At 37.4% G+C, this 25,136-nt stretch overlaps 2 protein-coding genes across 3 annotated transcripts in view; one reads left to right on the top strand and one right to left on the bottom strand.

The window, feature by feature from the left end:
- The window catches only part of LOC134839181 (branched-chain alpha-ketoacid dehydrogenase kinase-like), a 557,313-nt gene that overhangs the window by 139,204 nt on the left and 392,973 nt on the right, over positions 1-25,136 (bottom strand). The window lies entirely within an intron of this gene.
- LOC134839169 (uncharacterized) lies at positions 6,046-23,583 on the top strand. Its single transcript, XM_063854630.1, has 2 exons — positions 6,046-11,226; positions 22,729-23,583. The coding sequence occupies exons 1-2, from the start codon at positions 6,051-6,053 to the stop codon at positions 23,016-23,018; spliced, it is 5,466 nt and encodes a 1,821-aa protein (XP_063710700.1). The 5' UTR covers positions 6,046-6,050; the 3' UTR covers positions 23,019-23,583.

Below are 25,136 nucleotides of genomic sequence, written 5' to 3'. Positions count from 1 at the left end.
GCTAGCATCGTACGAAGTTCATCATTCTTCACACCATCGATACATTTCGAGGCTACGGCCAAGTTCATCCTTCGGTTTGACTCGTCCGGTTGGCTGCGTCTCCTCAGCATTTCCAAATCATCGAGAAACTTGTCTATCGATTCATCTTCTCGTTGCCTCCGGTTCTCGAAGCGCATCATCGCCTGGTGCCCCTGCACCCCTGATCCAAAACGGTTTAACAAGATTTCGAAGATTTTCTTAGCAGTGTCACCTTGATATTGCTTCTTGGCCATGACACAGTTCAGGGCTGTCCCTTCTAAATTGCTGGTGCGCGCTGCATTCCTGTCTCTCCGACAAGCCCTCTTCCTCGAAATGCAGCTTCATTACCTCTATCCAGGTATCAATACAGCCATCAGATTCGTCTTTGTAGCATCTTGGTTTCTTAAAGACTCTTCTGGACTTCTCACTGCGTTCATTGGTTCTTGATAACTTTGTCAGGAATGTCTCCAAAGACCTGTTTAGGGGTTCAAATGCTGTGGCCATTGCCGTAGCATCCCTTGAGTGTCCTGCTTGAGTGTCCTCACACCTTGTCGAAGGCTCTGTGTGCGGTGCATCCCTGCAATCCGAATCACCGTGAGTGTTTCCCGCTTGGCCCACATGACTCCTCTTCGGGCTTGCATGCCCCTTGTTGCCGGAATCACTTCTCCCAGTCGCATGTGTGCCTTGCGTTGGTCGTTCGTTAGAGGTTTGTCTGTTCCCCGTTGAACTTGCTCTACTGTTCGGGCCCCATGTTCCATTACCCCTTGTGGCATAGCCTGATGAACTGCCCCTGCCTCTAGTGGATCCATACGTCTTCCTCTTTTGATGTTCATTGAAGTTCACCCTCGGTTCCTTGCTGGGACCTCCCGAGTTCGGTTCTCCTTCTTTTGGTCCACTCTTGCTGCTTAGTAGCCCGTCCAACCTATCCATGGTAGCCTGAGTTCGCCTCTCCATCATCGCGTCTATCTTTGTGTCAAGAGTCCCAAGAGACTGCTCTTGTTGAATTCTTAACTTCTCGATGTCGTCTCTTAAGCGTAACTCTCGCTGTTCCGCCTCTCTTGTCATTCAGGACAAGTTCCTCGCCATATGTTCGTCCGTTCTTTCTTTCAAGCGTTTTTCGCTCCTGCCAACTTCTTGTCTGTTGCGGTTTATTTCTTCCCGCAGACTCTCTCTTTCAATGTGGACTGCCCTTTCTAGTTCACTCATCCTTATTGACATCTGCTCGTTTTGTTCTCCTAAACTGTCCACTATGTTGTTTAAGGCTTCCTCTAGTGCTGCCCCGTTATCCACGAGTGGCGTCACTAGTGGTGGTGTAACCCTGTCGCTCCCAGGTAGCTTCGTGCTGGTCGAGATCCGGGCCTTAACTATCTCCCTCGACGTCTTTTCATTATCTACTTCAGGATCCGCTAACGCGTTGCCTAGCCCTCTGGTTCTACTCTCTCCAGTTTGTGGCTCTGAACTTGTCCTAATCGCGAAGTCTTTTGACTGGCCCGGTGTGTTTGCCTCTTTGCTTATCGTTGTCACTACACCAAATTTGTCCATGGTTCCAGTCTCTCTTCCGACGTGTGCCTCATTTTCCTGGATCGAACTATTGAGGCTGACTTGAGATCCAAAGTCCCCTTGCTCCTCTTCATCCTCTTCCTCCTGGGATTCACCGTCGTTTCCTGCTCCTCCTCCCATGCTGAATGGAAAGATGTTTCCGAAGGTGTTCTTCATTCTTTCTGAGAATGATGATGACGTTGTTTGTTTCCCAGTTCCTCCTGCCATCATAGTGTTGTCTGTCGGAGATCTTCTAGTTGCCGCTACTTCAGTTGAGATGTAGGACAGTTCCGACATCTCCTCTCGATCCAATGTCCCGGTGGAAGTGGCAAAATCTTGGCCTTGTTCTACCGGAGTAGATTCACTCGCCAGCCTTCTGCCTCTCCCTTCCAGTCCATTTACTTCCTGGTTGTCGTTCATGGTATGGTCCGTATTGACCTCCACTTCTAACAGTTCTTTCCGCTCTTCTGAGGTCTTCTGACTTCTCGTTTCAACCATTCTGCCTGAAAACGTCTCCCCTTTATCGGACCAAGATCGCTTGATCCAATCCACAAAAGGATCGGTCATCGTTTTTCTTTGCTTTTCAGGTATGAATTTCCTAGAGCTATTACCTCGTTTTGGTATCCTTGACTTGTATAGACTCATTCTCTATTTGTCACTTTTTAATGCCTATACTTAACCCGATTGCTAGAGACCTTACAGTTTTATTAACAATAATAATGACACAACACAATAATTTTAACAAGATTCTATTAAATAGTGACCACGAATCCCTGTATGTTATCAGAGTACAGTTTGTATAAAATTTATTCACACTAACCGATTATCGGTGGTAAGATTTGAAAACTAGCACAATATGATGTTATCAGTCAATTTAAAAGATATTGTACTCACTACCCAATCAAGCACAGTTTATGTTGATTTAAAATCAAAAAACAAAATATATATATTTAATGTCAAACTATGAATACTTCTATGAAAAAAAAACGTATGTGTAATGTACTCTTAGTCGGTCGCAGTACAATAGTCGAACCTGTCTTTTAAAGAAAAAGCTTTCCCTGCTCGGTGCTGCACCAAACAGACAAAACTTTGAAGGCAGTAATTTTAGCGTCTATTGCACCCACCGAGTACTGTGTTACCTATCTGCCTTCGGACTGCCCGAGCTAGACCTACTAAAATACTCAGGGCAGTCACTTTTCCCAAAAGCGTATTATGTTACAATCCACACCGATGAATCACGCTCGTTTTAATTTGGATTTAGTGTCGCGAATATCCGAGTTCGGACCTGTTTTGTTTTGGTCTGGTTCTTATTGAAAGGCAAGTCACCAGTGCAGTCACTGATTCCTAGCCTGTGTGCTAATAACCTAATACCTCTCACTTTAGTCTTTCTTTCGTTTACCTAAGTCCTTTAATAAAATAATACCCCTCCTGATTGGCACAAATAGGACCCTTCCGGACTGGCAGAATCTAGACCCCTCCGGATTGGGACCCCTCTGAGTTAGTTAATATAAGACCCCTCCGGATTCGGAACCCTCTTAACTTTGAAAAAATTTTTTGACCCCACCGGATACGTTCTCCGATGCAATTTTGCTCTTTCAATTAACTAGGAAGGGTATGCACTACTTTCCTAGACCCTTCCGGATTGAAGTTAAGCCTCTTATTTGACAATTCACACTAACGGTGAAGGGTCTTATCGCTCGCCTAACTTCGGCTCGATTAAGGTTTTGCTGTGCCTTTAGCCTTCCCTTTTCGTCTAGAACAGCCTAAAGTTACTTTACTCAACCGCTATCACCTTTTAGTAGGGGTATAAGGGCTTTTCTAAAAGAAATTTATAAAACGTGAAGGGTGTACCCTTCCAAATTGAGGAATTTGCTAAAAACAATCTCAAAAATTTTTCACGCTTACTTTTCCGAAAAACTTTTGTCCCTATCAGTAAGCTCAGCTAAGTTCTGATCTACTGGTACCAAGATCAACTCGATATACCCAGTAGTTCCAAAGTTATTAACCAAAACTTCTTTTTTCTAAACTCAAAAATTTTTCTCTCTTATAGGTTCCGCCTAACTTTTTCCGCAAATCAGGTCCTTTCGACCTAAAAATTATTGATCTGAGCTCAAAAGGCCTATACTCTTCTAGTTCAATGCAAAAGACCCGATCTAAAACGCTTTTGTAGAAGAAATTTGCGAAAAGCTATGCTACCTGTACCCCTCCGGATTGATGAATCCACCAAATCAAACACGTTAAGTTCGATTTCTCTGCAACCCGGAAGGCTTTCGGGTAGCGGGTTCTAAAACTTGTAGATTCACTAGTGGAAGTTGTCCGAACAACTATTTTTACTGTCGTAACTCAAAAAATTCAAAAAATTTTCTAAATTTATAGTGTTTCGTTTTCTCAAAAATCACGAAATTTCGGTTTTCGGTACCAAAATAGTTCCAACCACTTTCGAACTTAACTTAACCGGTTCTACCTATTGTGGTAAGGCAGTTACGATGTAACACACTAACTTAGCGCTTTTTTCCGTTTCAAAAAATATCGATATCTCAAAAATTGCGACTTGTGGGGGGATCAAAATATCGCTATTTTGACCCTAAAAACCGGTCTGTTTTCGTTGTTTTTCACTGAAAAACGATATAAGACTATTAATATCGGCTATATAATTAATAATATTAGTAATACTATACCCCTCCGGGTTCGCTCAAGATCCGAACTAAGGTGCTTAACTCGGATATTCGCAGTTCGGTGAAGGGTCACTACAGTGCAGCACTGTCGAGCCCCCCACAGATTACCATCTTAATTTTTGTACCAAAAGGGATACAAAACTTGCTAACGATACCCAACAGTCGATTGTTGTTGTCGTTGAGCCCCTTCTTGTTGCTCCTTGTACTGCTTGCCGGATCAGTCTTCCCCCAAGACCCTTCCGAATTGAGCGCAAATCAGCTGACCCTTCCGGATTGAGCGCAATTTATCATTAACGTGCTTAAATGCTCAAATAACCCTACAGTACAAGCCTCAAAAACGGGCTACAAAACTGATCGTAACAATCCTGATATAAATGCCTGTAACAACAATATATCTATCAGCAACAAACGGGGGGGTCGGATCACATCTTGTCTGGGGGGATGATTTCTACTGATTTTTTACTTTTTTACTGTTTTTGGTTTTTTCGTATATTTTTTTATGTTTTTTGTCTTTCTTGGGTACTATACTATTTTTTGTTTGGTTTTATATATATCTTTAAGTGTTTTTGGTCACAAACCATTCAGGAGATGACGGGACCGCGAATCCCCCCACCCTTCCTGGTTCGTGAATTTTCGGTCTTAACTAAGTTAAAAAGCTATTCACGGCAATCCCGAAGGCTTCCGCGTTCCGAACTACCCTTCCGCCCCGGCGGTTTAGGCCTATTAAGGGCGTTAATGTGAGCATCCGCTCGGCGCGGAGTGCTCGTTAACGGTTCCGCCGGTCATGATGTTAAAAAGAATAACACCCAGGAGCGCCAAAAAAACATCTATGTAACATTCGCCCGGAAGATACATATCGACGGAAGACAAAACTAAGTCTTAAGACGACTGGCTAACGTCTAAACAGAGCTTTGCATGCTTTTCACCGTCTCTACCAAGCCAGTACTTTTCGGTGGTCTTTCTAACATCGGGTCGACAAAAACGTTACTGTTTTCGGCTTCGGTCAAAACACTCAAATTAACTAGATTACATGCAGAAATAGTGAGCTCATGGCTGGGTCTCAGTATCCCCAGACCACGAGGTCACTCCTAAAAACAGGGCTACTACTTATTATATTACTATTGTTTTTGTTCAGTAGATAAAAATCATCATCTACATCGAAGATGGATCAACCCTTTCCCCCAACTCCTAGCTTCTCATCCTTATCAAAATGAATCTAGATGTTAATTAAATTCAAGTCAGGACATGACAAGAAGCTAAAAGTCTATATAACAGGCTAATAGTTTCAGTCCCGAAACCCTTCCGGATTCTTGAATCCACTGAATCAAGCTCGCTAATCTTGATTTCTTCTTAATCCGGAAGGCTGTCCTCCACCCTTCACCGTTGTTCGCAACGGCCTTGCAACTATTGTAGCGGCACAATAGTTGCAACTCGGAGTGTTCACTGCTATTCCTGCAACTCGTTGTCGTTTTCCAATCTCAATTTCGTAGTTGTTGTTAGCGCAGCTAATGTTGTTCTGTTTTTGTTTCTTGTTTCAGCCAAAATGGCCTTTTCTGACGTTTCTCAGAAATATGACGTCATAATTCGAATTTTTGAAATTTTAAAATACCAGAATATTCCAGCCCTCACCGTTTGGCCAATCGTTCCAATAACGTTCTTAGTTCTTAATAATCATCAATCCGGAAGGCTCGCTGCTAAAAATTCGAATTCTGCAGAGATTGCATTTTTCACATTCTGGTCGAATGTCACACTTACTAACTCCTGGAGACTTAAACATTAGACTAGACAGAAAGCGATATAATGTTTAAGATAGTAAATATGGACAGTGATTGTGACCCATCTGAAGACAGCTTGAATTTGCATGATCTATCTGGCCTCGACGTTGAATTGAGCAGTGACAGCGATGAAAATGGATCACACTTTAACACGCCCAAAATACCTGAAAAACCAGTGAATAATTTTGTTTTACCGCAGTGTCTCGAGAGAACGCGTGGTGATCGTGTGCCAAATACTTTGGCATCGCTTCGTGATAATGTTTCGAAGTCACTCAGCCTCGAGAATGAAAATGAAGGTGACATTACAAGTGACGCTTCATTTGGACTTTTGTCAGATGGTAAACTGGATGAAGACAATGATGATATCTTGGGTACGAACCTTGGTAGTAGCTTTTCGAAAGATGTTCATAGCCCCAGTTCTGACAAGGAAAACACGGTATGTGAAACCGTCAATTCGTTTAGGCAGACACTGAATGATAGCAAAAATGACACTATGAGAATTCTCGGTTATATTGCTATGAAAACTCCTGTTAACAATAAAATTGCTTCTAATATTACTCCGAATAGTGTTAACAGCATTAAAAAAGTTAGTTTCAGTGAAAAACTCCTAGAAAATTCGTTTAAAAGCCGATTAAGCTCAAGTAACTCATCAGATGAGCGAATTAGTTTATCAGGGGTATGTGATGTACCCACTCATAATCAAAGTGTTCAACAAAACGAAATGGATGAGAAGACACAGCTCACCAACTTTTTTACGAGGTCACTAGAAATTACTACAGGAGTTAGTAATACAACTGAAGATTTATTAAATGGATTGGTTAAGTCGGCCACAACTGAAGATTTGTTGACTTCGGTTTCCTCCAGAATGAACAGTTCAAGTACGCTTAAAACTGATTCAAGCACGTCAAAAGTCCAGAAAGACATTGATAGAATAAGTAGGGGAGTGCCTGCATATATAACAACCGACTATTCGGCAGTGTTCGATGCAAGCGTTGCAAGAAGTGACACGCTCTCAGAAACTAGGAAGAGCCATGATGTAATTCAGGAGAAACCAGATGGATCCAAAAGTTTGGATTGCGGTGGGGGCGATCGGAAGCCAACACCAGCTTCAAACACGACATCTAATGATACCTTTTACAAAAGTTTTTCTTTGTCTGATTCGAGAATGCAACCAAGTAATAACAACGTCGAGAAGTCTTTTGCGAGCGGAGATTTTGTTACTCCTGGTAAATTGTTCCAAGGACCATTGGACAAGGAAAGCCGAAGTGATTTCTCAAATATTGAGTTCTCTCAAGACACGTCCTTTGGCGATAAAATTTTTCGCGCAACAATTGAAGGGTTTCAGTCGCCTTCCATAAACCTTGAAAACGAAGATGTGCCAAAAATGGCTTTGCTCAAAGATGTCAAGAGTAGGACAGTAAGCGTTGATGAATTTGAGAATGAAAACCAACAGCGTGATTGTGATAGTTCATTGACCTGCCTAACCGCGTCATGCGAATCGATCGCTGCTTCAGTTGGCAGTAACGAAAGTGACCACGTGATCAGTCTAGATACGATTAAAGAAACATGGCCGACACTGAATAGTTACATGAAAGCCAAGGAAATCGCAGAAAGGTTCGAGGATCTGTGTGACAAGACAAAGAAGATAGCAGAAATTGAAGAATTTGAAGACTCGATAGTGTCCTTAACCAGACGCAACAAAATTGACGAGTCAAGAAGAACGAAATCAGATTTGACCTTTGGTGCAGTTGAAAGGCCTTCAATTAATGCCACTGGTGATGCTTTAGTTGAGCTATCTGAATATCCTCTTGCCGAGGATTCAGTTTTCGGCAACAATACGACGAAGGCAAGCATGAAGCCCGATGCGACTTCTGAAAACCATGTTAACTTTGTTGGAGCATCATTCACAAACCTGTCATGCATTTCCTATGCAGAAGGCGAATCGAAGGATAACTGCAGTAAGCTTCGAGGTTTCAGCTTTTCGACTCCCAAAGCGAAAAGCCCGTCGTTGTCAAACTCAACTTCAGAGCTGATTCAGGAACAGGATAATACAATATCTAATACGCCATTAGATAAGAATAGCGAACAACATAGATGTTTGGACGACTCAACGTTACTTTCGAAATATTTGAAGAAATCAGAGGATGTGAACCAATTTTTTGAAGCCGATGCTGATATAAGCAACGATACAGTTGTTCATTCTTGCAGCTTTCCGACTGTCTACGAGAACAGTAATAACTTACCAGCTAGTCTGGATCACTTTGCCAAAACAACACCCAATTTCATATCAAACCTGGCAAAATTGAAGCAGAAAGAAACCGAGTTTGCTGTTAAAGAGTCAGACTTTGCAGTTGACTCTGTGATTAACTTTCCCGACACAATTGTAAATGTGCCCATAAACAAAAAAGTGGGAGTGGAAAATTTGTCAGATAAATGGGTCATAGCAAATTTCCACGTTTCAAATTGTCGATTTTCTCTTAGCAGCTGTGAAAGTGAGACCGTCGCTTCGAATGAGGTTTTCAGTGTTAATCAGTCTGTAGTTTTGAGTCCGCAAGGCAACAAAGAATTTGAAGTTACATTCTCTCCTTCGAAGGCGGGAAATTTTTCTGCTGTCATTAGAATAGCTTTCAGTGGAACCGCAGATGGCGCCAAGTTTGAAAAGAATGTGAAAGTTTTCGGCAGAAGTGAAAATCTTAGTGTCCATTTCCAGAAAGAAGGGGACGTAATCAGCGCGTTAGAATTGAACCATGAACTAAAAAATAGCTCTTCAAAATCAGAAACGAGAATTGAAGTAGAAATCAAATGGCGTTGTTATGTTGCTCTTAAAATCAACTGTCAGCTTTTCTGTTCCATAGCAGACTCGTTAATATTTTCGACTTTTAATGGAAAACAAGTAGACAAGAGCAATAAATTATCATTCAACGCGGTAAATATAAATGAAAATAGTGAATCGGTTTTCAAGGTCGGCCTTGTGTTTGGCGCCCAAAATATTTTGACTTCGGTTACAAGTGTAGCAGGTACGCTGAAGTTACATATCGATGGGGCTAAAGGTACGCCAATAGCCGAGCTGCCGATTAGCATCCGAATCCTGAGGCAAGTTCTTGACATTCCTGAAGATTCTTTGACTGATCTGGTTCTGAAGTGTGACAACGATTATGCGCCTCTTGAGTTCCCGATATCGACTTGCTCGGCAGAAAACGTTTTCGTTGAAATGAATTACGAGAAGAGCGTAATTGACATCGTACCGAATATGTTTTCACTTAAACCGAATTACAGACAGAAAATCAAAGTAAAAGCTAAACATGGAAACATATCGTCAAGTGTTCAGAGAGGATCCCATTTTAAAACGAAAGTAGAAATATTTTCAAATGGAGTTAAGCAAAAAGACATCATAATTCAAATTGAGAAACCAAGAATCACTTGCAAAAGGTCACTTGTGTTCGGTACCAACGCCAAATGCATGCTTTTCAGGTCACCTCAAATTTTTTCGCCAGTCGTAGAAACTCTGAAAATGGAAAACTCGACGAATGAAGTTTTGGATCTAAATGTACATATCGAAAAAGTTAATTGCTTTGAAATCTCAGCGATTAGTTCCTTTGTAGACTCAAGCTTGTTTGACTCAGCTGGTGGACTTTATCCTGTCAGACTGCCTCCTAAAACCAATTGTAAAATCTCCGTTAAGTTTCACAGCTTTGATGTCAAACTGGAATCTTCATACTTGATAGTTCGAGTGAAGAACTCGCTTTTGAAATACGTAATTCCTCTTTATGGCTATTCGGGACGGTCATCGCTCACTACCACATCATGCCAAAACTTGACAAATAGTGATTCTAAATTGAAGGAAATAGTTCTAAAGAATACGGGATATCAGGATTTATGCTTTGCAATAAACGAGGAGTCCCTCAAACTGTGTAGCGCCAATCCAAGACATGGAGTTATAAAAGCTCAGAGTGAAATTTCAGTTAAGGTTCTCATTGAGCATTCTCAAGGCCATATTGAAGACCTTGAAATAAATTGGGGTGACTATATTTTGAAGAAAATTTATGATAATTGCATCCATACTGGGAAAAGCGTGCACGAAGTTCCATCCAAAGTACAGAAGCTAGTTGATTTGAATTTTGACAACGAAGCTTCCAATATTTCGGCAATAATTGGAAACATTTCTTTGAACCACCGATTTTTGAAACATCTTGACAACTCTTGTTTTGTGCCTCTTGATTTGGATTTACTTGCGAACGGACCCGATGAGTTGCCAGAAAGTGAACGAACTGTAACCTCAGTTTCAACAGTTATTCAAGAGGGATCTCACCTCTCGGCTAAGAAGACGAATGAAAACGAGAGATGGGTTGTTCGACCAGACTACCTGTTGTTTAAAACCGACACGCAATGTTTTGTTTTGGAGAATAAGTGCAATAAATGCCTAGAATTTGTAATTTTGACCTCAGATTCTGTTTCGGCTAGCCCTGTTCGAGGAGTATTGAAGGCCTTTGAAGAAGTTATTGTTGACGTCCGGTTTAAAAAAGAAAAAGTGAAACACAAATTAAGTAGAGATAGTCTTTGTGTGAAAATTGAAAATGAAGTGAAAGAAGTGAGCCTGGATTTCAAACGTGAAGACTTCGATAACTATGATATGGTATCAGTTTGCTCGAGTAGTGGAATGAGCTTCAACATCAGTGATGATATTGTTACACTTGTCAATGAAGTTTTGAAGTTTCCACCGGGAGCGAAAGTCGGCGATTGTCAGCAACTAACGTTGTCGTTTACGAATAAGATGTCGGATAGTGTCAAATGGGTGTTATCATCAGTCGCTCCAACATTTGTTAAATGGAACCAAAACAAACTATACAAAGCTAAATATGCCGTGTTTAGAGTTGAAAAATCACTTGGATATCTGAAAGAAAAAGAATCAGTTGATATTGCGGTGAGTTTTGCGCCCTTAGACGTAGGATCATATTTCCAGCACTGGGAACTGCATATAACAGCATTGAATAAAAATGTCTCCAAGTTCATCAGGGTTTGTTGTTGCGGCGAGGCAAGAAAGACTCGGAAGTCTCTGACGTCAATACCGAATTTGGATGAGACAGAATTGGACGAAGTTTCGCCGCGACGTGAAGGAACCGGACGATTGGAACTCGTAGCTGATAAAGATGCAATACACAAAAAGCGTCGCAGCATCGTCACGACAGAAAATGTTCTTAATTTCCCAGACGTCAAAATAGGTCAGAGATTTTTCCATAATTTCTTATTGCTTCGACCACGAAGACTGAAGGATGTTTCTGGCGTAATATCAGATACCACGTGTAAACGGCTGAAAGGTCGAATGATATATCACATTAAGTAAAACCCTTACAGTCGTGCTTCGATTGAAATTAACAGTTGCGATTAGCCAACGTTATCAAATCGGAACAGAATATTTTTTCCAGGTTAACAACTTGTCTAACAGAATTTTCTGCTAACAGACATAGCTCTGCCAGCAAACGGAATTTTTACACATCTATATTTTAAAATCGTATTCAATTTTCGAAAGTTGTTTTTTTTTTGGTTGTAAACCAACTCGTCTTGAAGTAGTTTCTCGGCATTTCTTAAATTGGTTAGGTCGCCTCATCTTGTGGTATTTAAAAGCCAAAATATGTTTTGATGAATTTCGCGTGCTTCAATGGGGAGTGAAATTAATGAAAATCCGAAATTAAAAATTATGTGAAATTAAGAAGTATGTGAAATTAAAAATTTTGAGTTGCAATTTTTTTTTGAAACATTTTTTTTCCGGCTCAAAGGGAGCTACCCACGAATAGTCGACTTTGTTTCCGGTTAATAAATTCTGGTTGAAAGCTTATTTACGGCTGGTAATTTCCGTTCCCGGCACGTTTTCCTCAAAATGAGCTTCATGTGGGAGAAGCATTTTCATAGAGGAATTTTGTATTCGGGTTTTCTAGTTTTGTGTTTTTTTTTGCTTTCTGTTTTCCGCGCAAATTTTGAAATTTTTTTCACAGCGTCGAGAAGAACCGGTTTGAAATTTTTGATTTCTCGTCTAATTTCGAGTTAATTAGGTGACTGTATATGCCTATAATAGCTTATTTAAGCTTAATTTCAGCCGTGAAAACTTAGTTTTTTTCAAATAAAGGTAATTTATGGAGTTTTATTGCAATTTTCGGAATCAAAAACTTGAAATTTCAAAAAAAAATGCAAAAAAAATTTGAGATTTTAAGTTTTTTTAATTTTTGTTTTCGTTTTCTACTGATTTTTTTGAAATTTTTTTCCAAAAGCTGTTTTCAAATTGACCTATTTTACTATGACTCTCAAGTATGCCTATTTTTCGTTTATTTTTTTATCACAACATGCAGAAAAAAACGACACCAACTTGTAAAAAAAAACTTGCGCAGTAACCGGCTATCCTTGTTAATTTATATATTTTTTTTCATACAATTTTTCGGCTTCGTGGTTTTCATCCCATTTTTTTGGTTGACTTGCTTTGCTGTGTTTCTGATGTATCGAAAGTGGTGCAAAGCTTTGCTTCCCCTTTGCGTAACATATTTCAAAAGGTCGTCTCAGTGACAAAAAAATCGTTTCTTTTTGCTTATTGACGAGTTTAGAGTGAAGTAACTCTTCACAGTGGTTCATTTTCATTACAATCTGCTATAGAGAAGTTTATGTGCTAATGAAGCAATTGGCATTTTTTTTCAATCTAATTCAATTATAAGTCTTCTTCTTAAGTGATAAAAAACGATAAAAAATTTAAAAAAAAAACAAGTTTTTGATTTCGCTTTAGCGCTACTGATTTGCATTATCAAATTAGAACTTGGAAGATTTTCAGGAAAGTAAAACTAATGATAGCCATTTTTTGGTACTCTTGATATTGCAGTTTTTTTACGAATTTGTTTGTTTTGAAGTTTTTGCTTGGGGAAAGTTTAATTGTCGGTCTGTTTTGTCTGCTTTGTAATTCTCGGTCTGTTTTGCCTGCCTTGATATACTTGCCAAAAATGAAATTCATTTTTATGTAATTTTTGTAATGACTTAAATAGTTCTAATTATTTTTTAACTGTCCTCCTGCTGTTTTGTCAATTTACAGTATGTTGAATAAGTTTTTTTTCGGTAACAATGGATTCGGTTAATTTTTTAAAGATTCAATGTAGTGAAGATAGTTATGTAGGTCGTGATGATTTTTTGCCCGGAAAGTCATGAAATTTGACCACGCTTAAACTTGAGTTGTCGCGGCTTGACTTCTGGTTTCGACTTCTTTTTTTTTCGACTACGTGGTTTTCATCTCCTTTCTTTTGGTTCACTGGCTATGCTATGTTTCACTTCCTATGCTACGTGCACTTGCTATGCTATTTTTTCAGGGAAATCTTTAAAGTTGTCCAAGCTCAAATTTAAATTTTTGCAGTTGTACGTCTGAATTTGATTTTTTTTCCGATTTTTGAGATTCCGGCCCTATAATTTACTCCAAGAATGGTTCGTTTTCAGCTCCATTTAGCCAATCAGAATTATTTACACTAAAGCCAAATCCTTTTTTAACGTAAGTTTTGATTGAATAACTGGAGCTAAAAATGACCCAATTTTTTAGCGCAAATTTGTTCACGCTCAAACTTTGAGTTATCGCAGTTTGACTTCTGGTTTCGACTAGTTTTTTTTTCGGGCTACGTGCTTTCCATCTCATTTGTTTTGATTAACTTACTATGCTATGGTTCACTTGCTATGCTTTGTTCAGTTCCTCTGTTTTTTTCACGACCTTAATAAAAGTTTTCACTTCCTTCACTGACTCTTTATAACAAACAGAATCCGTTTTTAGCGTATTTTCGGATTGACTAAATGGAGGTGAAAATGACCCATTTTTACCGTAAGGTTGTCCTTGCTGAAAGCTGAGTTTCTGTGGTTTGATATCTGGTTTCAACTACTTTTTTTGATTTCGTAGTTGTCATCTCATTTCTTTTGGCTGACCTGCTTTTTTCATTTTAATTGCTATGCTTGGTTCTTTTGTTGTTTTATTTTTCACGACCTATATAAGAGTCTTCACTGCGCTCATTGACTCACTACGTGCAATTTCTGAGTGACTAAATTTTGCTGAAAATGACCCATTTTTTGCGTAACTTTGTCCGCGCTCAAACTTTTTTACGCGGTTTGACTTCTGGTTTCGACCACTCTTTTTTTCCGGTTACGTGGTTTTCATCGCATTTATTTTGGTTCGCTTGCTATGCTTTGTTTGACTTGCTATGTTATGTTCAATTTCATAGCGAACTATATAAAAGCCTTCGCAACCTTCCTTGACTCTGTCAAAGCTAAAGCCGAATCCTTTTTAGCGTAATTATTGATTGACTAACTGAAGCTAAAAATGACCCAATTTTTTATCGTAAACTTGTTTTTGCTGAAAAGTTGAGTTTCCGGGGTTTGATATCTAGTTTCGACTACTCTTTTTTCGAATACGTGGTTTTCTAATCATTTCTTTTGGTTCACTTGCTGTGCTAGGTGCTGGAAATTGACTAAATCAAGCTGAATCTTGAACCAATTTTGAGCGTAGTTTGGTCCACGCTCAAACATGAGTCTTCGCAGTTAGTCTCCTGGTTTCAACTCCTTTTTCGATTACAAGGTTTTCATCTCATTTCTTTTGGTTCAATAGCGATGCTAAGTTTCACTTGTTATGCTATGTCCACGTATGCTGCTTTTTTCATCACGGCCTGTATAAATTCTTTTCAACGTTCATCGACTCTTCAAAAACACAAGCCGAATCCATATTTAGCGTTGTTTCTTAGCTTGTATCTGATTGACGAAATGTAGCTAAAAATGATCCAATTTTGGGGTAAAATGTAGGGCATGAATTTCGCCCCAGTTTAATTGGCTGAAGTTTTTTTTACAAAAGTTCTCGGCATTTTTTGTCATCATAATTTTTGTCTAATGTCGACCCAATTTGAAAGTTATAGTTTTCAATTTTGTTGTGATAGTTTAAATCAGCGCTATGAAGCAAAAACAAGAATAAATCTGGAAATTGAAAAAAATTCTTAAAATTCATTCACCCTCTCATTAACAAAACTTAGATGCGGCAATTTAAAAATGGTGGAACATCCGTAATTTTTCAAAAGAAAACTAGGCTCTGGAAAGTAAGCCGACAAAAAGTAGACAGACCCCGACAATTCCAAAGTTTTAGACAGACCCCGACAATTCCAAAGTTTTCGGATATACTCTGCCATATTTCAAAGTGACTGTTAAATTTCCTTTTGCATTTCTTTAGTTCGATCTTAATTTTCCGCTAGATATTTCTAATGATGTTTAAATAGGTGATTAGGCATTCCATTGAGAGGCCACAACATTGAAACAAGCAACTTTTTTTGTATGCGTTCACTAGTTCAGATCGGCGACAAAGGGCATTTTCCTGCTGGAGTATGGGTAAATAATCCGGATTCATTTGTTTAAGTACCGTGGGAAGGTGCTTATATACTAGGTCCAATTATTTAGGGCCATTAAGAGTGCGCGAGGTAGTACTAGGAAAGTATCTGATGTAATTGCGCTGCAAAGTATCGAGGTTCCTTTTGTCAATGATTGAAGTTGTATTCTTCGAGTTTTTTACGCCTATTTTTGTTTTTGTGTGTTGTTCCGCCACCACAATGCGTTCATCCGTAACTATCCAGTGCTTCTAAAACGAAAGATGGACATCCTTGTGCCGACATTCTATTAAATTTTTTCACGAAGTTCTTCGATACGCTAATTACCATTTGCTTTGTCTCGCATACACCTCTTCGGCTTCTTACACTCAATAACGGGGATTGAGTTCCGGCGTTGAAGCCCATGAAAATGTCCTTTACGGTATTCCTTTGGTGTCATTTTACCAGAAACAAAAACTTGTATTTGTCCTTAAATGCCCATTTTTTTCCTACCTCGTCTGCCCACATTGGCACAGTTGTGATCGTATTGGAGAACTATGGGGACAGTATTAGAACAGCAGTTCATGATTTTTGCGATGTTGTTTAGTGGATTGGCCTTTTCAACCTTAGATATCATTAAAATCCGTTTTTTTACCACCTTTCTCGAACAGACACAACAGCTCTATGGGAGGGAATATTTGATAATATGAACCGGAAAACCAGCTATACGACAACGTGTCGAGTTCATTTTCCACTTGTCTTTCGGTATAAATTCAATTCAAAGCCACAAAACATCCGTCAAAAGGTATTTTGTCAATCACCGTTAGTTTTAAGCCATGAGTGTAATTTGTCTAACAATTGACCTGCTAGTTTTAGCATAGTCTAATCAGCGCTGTAGTTTCTTCTTCTAAAATATTTTATGCGTTTGTTATATGGGTTTAGTTTCCTCATGATAGGTCGTTTAAAGGACAAAAATTTGCTTCGATGGGTTTTTTGTGTTTTGGAGAACCTAACAGCAGGTAACTTTTTTATAGCTTAGATTTTTCATGATTTTTTTTTCGCAGTTTACGTCTACCCCTACCCCGGCATTATCTGCTTAATTTTTGCTCGGTAATTTTCTTGTTTGTTCTAATTTCACGCTGGGCGTTGCGTTTCTCGATTTGTTTTCCTCAAGTTTAACATCATTCGAGATATACATCTGAAATTTTTACAGATGAAGTTTTTATCAATTTTTGTTCATGTGTTCTAGACTTCATGGTTTAATTCTCCTTTCTATTTCCTAGCTTGCAATGCTATGTGTGTTACATCGCAAGTGTTGCGAAGTTTTGATTTACTTCTATGTGAGAAAACGTTGATCGTGATTAGTCTCAAAAATTTAGGATTTAGAAAAATAGGACATCTTTGAATATGATTTCACATTATAGATTTTTGTTTCGTATTTTATTTGAGGCGCCTCTGTTTTTAAACATGCGAAAAGCAAGTCATTTTGAATCAGTAGCATTGATATTATATAATATAAAAGTGGCCATTTATATAAAAACTAAATATCTGTCCATTGTACAGTTTTGCTACTTGAGTGGTTGGTTTGTTTCCCAGTCTGTTACTGAAGTGTACCTAAAACATATACTTTTTCAAAAATTAGCCTCTTAGTCACCAAAAAATAGAGGCATCTCAAGTAGAAAATTAAACTAACCAGATTTTTTTTGCTACATTAAATTTTTGGCTTCTATGATGCTTTATTCGTAATTAGATAAAACTGGAAAACGATCAATATACAATGTGTGATGAAAAAAAGTACATTCCATTGATTTAGAGGGTATTTAGTTGAGGCAAAAACAACGACAGCTAATTTGTTCAAAGAGTTGTATATGTGTTTCCCTGAAGCAGCTGAATTATTCAATTTTCATAGTTACCATATCCGTTTTTTTTTCTGTTTATGGCTTTTAATGTGATGTGTCTATTGGCTTACAACATTTCATCCGCATACTGAATGAGCACATTATGCATTTGTAGGGAAAGACGTGAACCGTGTTCTCCATTTCTGTGTTGTGCGAATGAATAACAAAGACTTTTTCTTCACTTTTTTTTAGTTTTTCCTTGCAGCCCCTAGTGGATATTATCCCTTTCTATTTTTATGCCCGAAAGAATCGCGGTTTTTATTTGCAAATAGTGCTCTGTTTGATGACCTTTTAATGAGTGTAACGGCAGCTTTTTCCTCAAGCATTGATTTAATAATGACCAACATAACGACCCATTACTTAATGAAAGAAAGTTGAGTTGTTTTGGTGTGCGTTGATCTGCTACTAACAATTTGATTTTTTGATGGCAAAGCTTCCTATTTCTTATCTACGTAGTCTTATATTTTCAGTGTATCTATTAGATATTTAATCCTCAGTATTCTACCAACGATAACTGTCCTAGTGCTCTTACTTGATAGCCTGTGCATAATATTACAGACTTGACCTGCTTATACTCTGTACTTATAATTGTGGCCACCAACCTTCTATTCCATTCTTGTAATATTTCTAGTCTGCTCAATCTGTGCTCATTCAAGTGGTCGTCATAATAGTTTACACCCACGTAGCCAACGTCTGAAATACCAGCGTCCATTATGAAAGAAACATTTGCCTTGTTCTGAAGCAATGTTCGGGCTTCTGTTGTTCTATTATCTATTAAATTAAATTGAACTTGAGTAGCAGCAACACTGACTTCGTGTCTTCTGCCATAAGAAGTAAGAGCTCCAAATCTTGTTCCAATTTGACCTTCTTGGCTTTCGGAGTTAAATAACTAGTTTCTTGGAGATTTACTACCAAAGTGGTACAGATTCAAAAACAAAGCAAACTGTTTTCGAAACTCTTTTATTCATAATGTTATTTTAGCTGCAGAAGCAGTTTCATAGCTTTTACCTCATACTTTCTATAATCTAGATCAAATTTGTCTCATTTGCCTCATTCCATAAAATTTCAATTTGTTAAAATGGTTCCTCGAAGAAAAACTTTCACTGCTATGTTGTGCTTATTGCCTAGTATTATATTCCTTTGTGTGTTTTTCTCCTACCGCCCAACTAGTACCGAAGATCAACGATTTTCAAATCCAAGAGGAAAGACTGCAACCAAGCTGACAAAAGTTACCTTCAAACCCGTTCTCACAGCAATTGAGAAGCTAGAAGGATCCGCTTTGAAAGTGGAAGAAAAACAAGAAATACGGCTGAAAAAGTTGAACAATTTTTGTGCGCTACATCCTCACTTATCGGGAAGACAACCGGGCATGGACAGCGAGAAACTATTGCGATTTCATTTTGGAAAGCATGGGAAATTTTACAGCGTTTTACCGGAGTATAAGTTTTTCGAATGTCGTGTGGCAAAAACAGGAACGACAATGCGGTCTTTCGTATGGTGGGCGGCGTTTCATGGGGGCAAGAATATCCACGAGCACCCCTATTATCACCCAGTTGAGGATGATGACGTGAAGAAAATGGACAAGATGACCTTGCCTGAACTTCAAAAAGTCATTGCCTCATTCACGGGGTCAATTTTTGTCAGAGAGCCGATTATGAAAATTATCTCAGCCTACTTCAACAAATTTTGTGACCCATATAGAAAAGAATTAATGAAAAAGAAATTTAATATTATCAACACAATCGGAACTCCAAGTTTGGGTGAGATTTTGCGCAAATTAGCGAGCGATGAAGATTTAGGAATTTATAAAAACGACGACCACTTTACCAGCTACTTCGATTATTGCAATCCTTGTTTGTCAAACTATTCTTTCATCGGACGCTTTGAAAACTTAAAAACAGACCTGAATTACTTGATTTACAATAAAACGCAGTTGCACGATGGTCTGAGTTATAGCATAGATACAGCGCCTGTCAGTCCGAAGCGCACGGAGTGTCCTTATATGATGGACCATCCTGACGCATTCATGGATGTAAATATAAACGATGTGAAGAAACTGGTCGAGAAACTGAAGTTCGAATACGAGGCATTTGGATATGACCCCGCAGATGTGATCAAGTATATCGAAAAGAGAATTAAAATTAGTCAACAGGGCTTCTGAAATATTCGGTGTTAGCAAATCATATAACAGTAACAATTTCTGATCATCTCAATTGCATATTTGTTTTTTTTTGGTGAATTATAATTTATATTTCAAGTCTTTTAAAGAAGCAAATTTTAAATTGAACGATCTCAAGGTAGCTTCGATCAAATTGTAGCGTAGGGCGTTATGTTTTAGCTTGCCTGTCAACAAGCATGGCTGTATTTTAGCTAGGTGTTCAATGAGGCGAATCTCTACAGTATTCAGCATCAAATCGAAAAGGTGCCTATATAAGTCTTTTTGAAGTCTTACGACATAGCAATCCGAATTGCATTTTTAGGAAACGACTCTTGAAGTCATGCAGAAGTTTAATTTTGCACCGAATGTTAATGAACATAGTCTCTTTAGAGCGATTTCTTCATAGGTTGGATTTAGACCTACATTATGAGCCTCAGCATCAACCTTGAAATTTGCATTTTTTTGTTTCTTTAAATCTTCATTAAAACAAGGATAGCCGATTGCTACGCAAGTAACTCGTAATGTTCCGACCATTTTCATAGATTTTTTTCTTTTCTTCAAATTAGTTTCGCTTTTAGTGGGCGGTGTGATTCGAGAACTATAAGATGGCGTAAAAAAACAGTAAATTAGTTGTGAGCGACATCATTTGTCACCGAAAAATAAATAAAAAACATGAAACGAATTTTTTTTTAGTTTTGCACATTTTTAATTTAAAAAAAAAGATTTTTTGTTCACACAAGCGCTAAATGAAACATGCAAAACTAGTTTGTTTTCTACTTAATTAAGTTTTTACCCTGAAAGTCTACAAAACAGTAAATTTCCATATATCGAGCGTTACTCGCTCAAATTTTGACTAAAATTCAAACCAGGTTTACTCGACACTGGCACATTGTTAAAACAATTTTTAATTTTGTGTGTATCACGACTAAAAGGGCTTAAATATGATATATGACTCGGACCATTCCGATGATTATTTGTGTACCTGATTTTGCGTGGAAAATAAAAAAAAGAAAATGAAACAACCCGAATACAAAGTTCCTCCCCATTTCAAATGGTCGGAAAAAATATAATAATAAAAACTGTTTCGGCTCTTTTTCCTTGCCCTCATCTGCGAAATTTTCCAATTAATATTACGGTCACATGGTCTGAATGTTACAAAAATTAACATGCAAACCAATTTGGTCATGACAAGAATATTTGGTCTCATATCTTACCTTGTAAATTCTCTCGTAACGTCAAAAAGTTAATGCTTATGCAAGTTGGGGAAAAGGAAAAAGAGCTATTGTTTCCAAAGGAAATCGCTACCCAAGCTAATTAGAAATGAAGATTTTTTTAACAAAAACATCACTTGAAAGAGCGTCATACGACTAAATCTAGCCTACTTTCAGGCATCTCAGAGAATCAAAAATTGTTATTTTTGGACGCTTATAGTTAGGGGAAAAAATGAGATGAGATGCTAACTTGCTCACAAAAGATACGAGGAACAAAATTTTACAGTTTTGTAGTATTCGAGATTGGTTGTTCACCAATAAAAAAATGTAAAAAGTTCTGTCGAAACAAGAGGCAAATTCAAACTTGCAATAGTTTAAATACGAAACACTCTAATTATCAGGTCACTTTTAGCTTTAGTAAAGCTATCTAAAAAGCTATCTTAGTAAAGTTGTTTAGTGCCTGGTTAATAAAAATTTTACTAATTTTGTGTGCTCTCGCTACATTTTTTCTAACTTCTGTAACTAAATTTTTCATTGCATTTTTTTTAGAAATTGGCATTCACTCCGTATATGTTTTTGGCATTTTCTTCCGTATAAGTGTGTAATCATTCTTCAATAGTAAATTTTTTTTATTGTTGTGTTATTTTTGTTTGATTGATTTTTAGGTTTTTATATTTTTTGTTTTTAGGTTTTTATAAGACGTTTCAGCGACATTTCTAGGTGTTCCAATTTTTTTTATCAGTTGAAGCGTAAAAGGTACTTCCATATTCTAAATTGGCTGAACGAAAATTTTATATACCAAAAAAAGCTGTTTTCTGGTCAAAACTTTTCAATAAATAAAACAGTACACAGTACTGGCTTATTAAAAAAAAGGTTGCGATTTTTGAACGTTAGTTTTTCATCTATAAATACCGCAAGATATTTGAAAGTTCTAGTTTTCATATTTTTTTGCCATTGATTGCTGTATCTGTAGAAAACTTGGCAGCTGCTTTTTTTCACAAAAAAAGCATAATTTTTCATGTTAAATTGTAGAACCCTTTTAAAATAATAATAACACGGTGCTTCATTGCTTTTTTGTAACTTTAATTTGGGCCTTGATACATATTATACCTATAAGTATATGCCAAAAGAGCTTTCTCTTCAGCGTTGTGAGTCTGTCGCAGAAATATAGTCGTTCAAATCTTCGCAGTTATCGAGGTATTGATGGTTTTCGAAATTCTTTATTGTTAGTTAGTGCTCAAGGGTAGTATGTAAGTATGCATTATATATGCCTTACATTTACTCCCTCCATAATTCATGTTGCAGTTTGATAGATTTGTTTTCATCGGCCTAATAAGTTATAAGCGTAGAGTTAAATTCTTTCTTTCTTAATATCATTGTGAATTTTGTACGTTTTAAATATATTATTAGCATGACTAGTGTATTAGCATGACTATCTTTTTTACAATCTAACTCACTAATTAAAATGCGCATTTAGTCGCAAATTTGTGATAATCACAATCTGTAACATTGGAAGTTTCATAGCATCTGTTTTCTGCTTTGTTTATGGCTAGTGTTTGCTTAATGTTAAGCGTCCTTGGTGGAGAAGGAAGGACATGATACTCCAATTCTCAAAGCAGCTGGTTTGAATCCGACACAGCAAAAGTTTACTAATTCCAGTCTTAACTCTACTTTTTTTGTTTAACTTTAGAGAGCTGCTTTTTGTCGTTTTTTCGCTAGTGTTTGCGAAGCACAGCTTTGCCTCTGTGTTTAAATGATATTAATGTCCAAAAGTAATTAGCAAAGTGAAGACACTTTTTAAGATGTTTTTTTTTTGTCTTTAAGTTTCAAAATATTTTTTTGGTTTGACCTGTGATTTCTTTTCAAGTTCGCTTCAATTTCATTTCTGAAATGAAAGGAAATGAACGCTCTCCAATTACCAAATTGTTACTGGCGCGAAAAACTTGATCAACAGTTCGTGTAAGTTTTAAATTTTCCCATTGAAATGAATAATTTTACAGAGATTTCTCAAATGTGGCTAGTTTTTCCAAAAAATTCAAGCATATTGGATCTCAAACGGTCTAAAGTCTTAAGCTTAATGGTCGTTAAGTTTTGTCTGTTTTAGGATCGCGAGCAAAATTGCTTCTACAAGTGAAGAACTGCGATAAAAAACTACACTCGGTGCAGTTTCTGAACCCGGAGCCACCTTTCTTCATAGACAATCCCTCCTGCTCAATCAGTGCCGGTCACTATGTCAAACTGCCGGTCAGTGTGCGGGTCAGTAGCCGGAGCAACCAGAGCGAAAGAGGAGGAAAAGTAACCCCAACTGGGTCATACAGTTCAATTTTAGTCATTAAGTCAATCACAGATAGTACTTCTATGCCGGTGCAGCTGCATGCTAATGTGGTGCAGTAAGCAAGTAGATTATTAGTATTAGTAAACCTTTGTGCTATAAACCTTTGTCTAATGTTGAAAGTATGAGAGATACGGTCCCTTGAAAAAGGTATTTGGAAGAAAAGCCAAGTCATTTTCATTGTTTAATAACTCAAATAAACTGCTGTTTCTGAAGTTTATGAAATATACTAGTTGTAATCAAGTATTTATCTATATTTTAAGTGACCCAGCTATCATACTTATACTGAGTTGAAATAATGAGTTGATGTGAATTTTCATGACGATGCATACGAGTTGAGCTCTCGAGTTGATGTCGTTTCAATGTATTATGCTTTATAGAGGCAATAAGCAGCGTATTCTAGATTAGTTTCTTCAGATGGCCTTGATTTAATTTAGATCTCACATGTCATCCACCTTTGTGCCTTAAATTATGTATTTCATTTTCCATTAATTCTTTCCATGCGCCGTCAAATCATAATAAAGTAAGGAAAAACGTCAAGCTAACTTTTATCCCATCAGAGCTTGTAATTCCATAAATTGCTTCACGATGAAGTATTTCGGACGCGCTAACTTCGTTTTGTCTGGGTAACCCTGATTTTTTTTTGCAATATATTTCGATTGAATAAAAAATCAGTCTTAGCAAACACAAATCAAAATAAAAGAGATCAAGGAAAGGATTTTTGTCATCAGTTGCTGTGTGCTAGAGTATGTTTTTGAGTATGTTGTGCTCATGATGTGAGTTAAGTTCATTTTTGTTATAAGTTATCTATCTATTTTTTCAAAACCGTGTGCTTCATTTATAACTATTTAAACTATTTCATTGTTTAGCGGAATTTAATTTATAACAATGACACATATTTGCAACAATGGAGTTTTTGCTGTGAAAAGGGGCGTTTAACTATGGAAATTGGATAAAGACGAAAGTATCCTAGTAAGAAATTTTCTTAAGTGCCAGTGAACAATTTCATTTAGGCCTTGTAGTTTTATGTTTCAAAAAAAGTAGGAAGTGTTAATGAACGTAGTGAAGACACTTAATTAGGTCGGATTGATTTGGTTCAGAAATTTGCTCACGCTCAAATTAGATTTTTTTTATTTAAGACTTGATTTCTTCTTAATTTCATTTCTTACTCTGAAGTTCAATTACATTTTATCTGCTAAAATGTAGACAAAATGCGCTCTCCAGATACGAAATAGAAATGGTGCAAGAAAATCTGAAAGATTTCTAGTTTTATCCCAGTTTTATCAAGTTGGCTTTCGAAATTTGATTTCGAAAATTGATTTTTCTGTCAGTTGGCTATGTTTTCCGTTGAATGTTTTGGCTTTTTGAAGTTTTAAAAAGAGGACCTGTTTGCCCAGTTTTCTTGAATCAGGTTGATTTTTACCTAAAAAAGTCCATCTGTAAGTATTTTGAAAATTCGAAGAGCTTTCAGGTGATACACTTTTTTCTTTGCAACTCGAAGGTTTAAATTTGTCCGAAGTATATTTTTTCGGCTTCCTTCATTTTTTTTCCAATCATGTTCTTAGGTTGTTCACGCTCAATTTTGATTGTTCACCATTTGAGTTTTGATTTTCTTTGGGTGTAATTCTTCTTGAAATTTAGAGCTTTAGCTTGATGTATTTCTTCCTCGAAAAACGGAAGTTGACAACAGTTTCAAAAAACTCAATTAATTATTTTTTTTGGTTTCCTTTACTTAATTGACCTTCTTCCGAAGTTTTGATGGACATTTTTTTTCAGCCAATTTTTTTGGTTAGTTCAAAGTTAGCCAATATAACTTTTTGAGCTCTCTTTCAAGTGGCCTAAAACTAATTATTGTTTTCGCACATTTCCTGAACAGCTGTCAGTTCTATCACTCGAGGCAATGGTAAAGAATTGTCGCGCAAGGTGGATTTTTTCTAATTTAGGTACCATACCAAGCACAATCAGTCATGATTCGGATTCCAACAAGAAATTTCATAAAAATTTTTTCAACTGAGTTTCCTGATCTGAGTTTTTTTGCTATTCAGTCTCAAATGTAGCACTCAGTCTCAGATTTAGAGTCATTTTTCACGACGAGCAAAATTTAGTTTAAAAATATGATCGGCTGATTTACACAAGCCAAGCGTAGTGCATAAGCGAATATTTTTTTTCTAGCCCAAGTC

This window comes from Symsagittifera roscoffensis, chromosome 2 (assembly GCF_963678635.1).
Source record: "Symsagittifera roscoffensis chromosome 2, txSymRosc1.1, whole genome shotgun sequence".
Taxonomy (NCBI): Eukaryota; Metazoa; Xenacoelomorpha; order Acoela; family Convolutidae; genus Symsagittifera; species Symsagittifera roscoffensis.
Note: the sequence above shows the minus strand (reverse complement) of the source record. Positions and strands in the feature narration are given on the sequence as shown.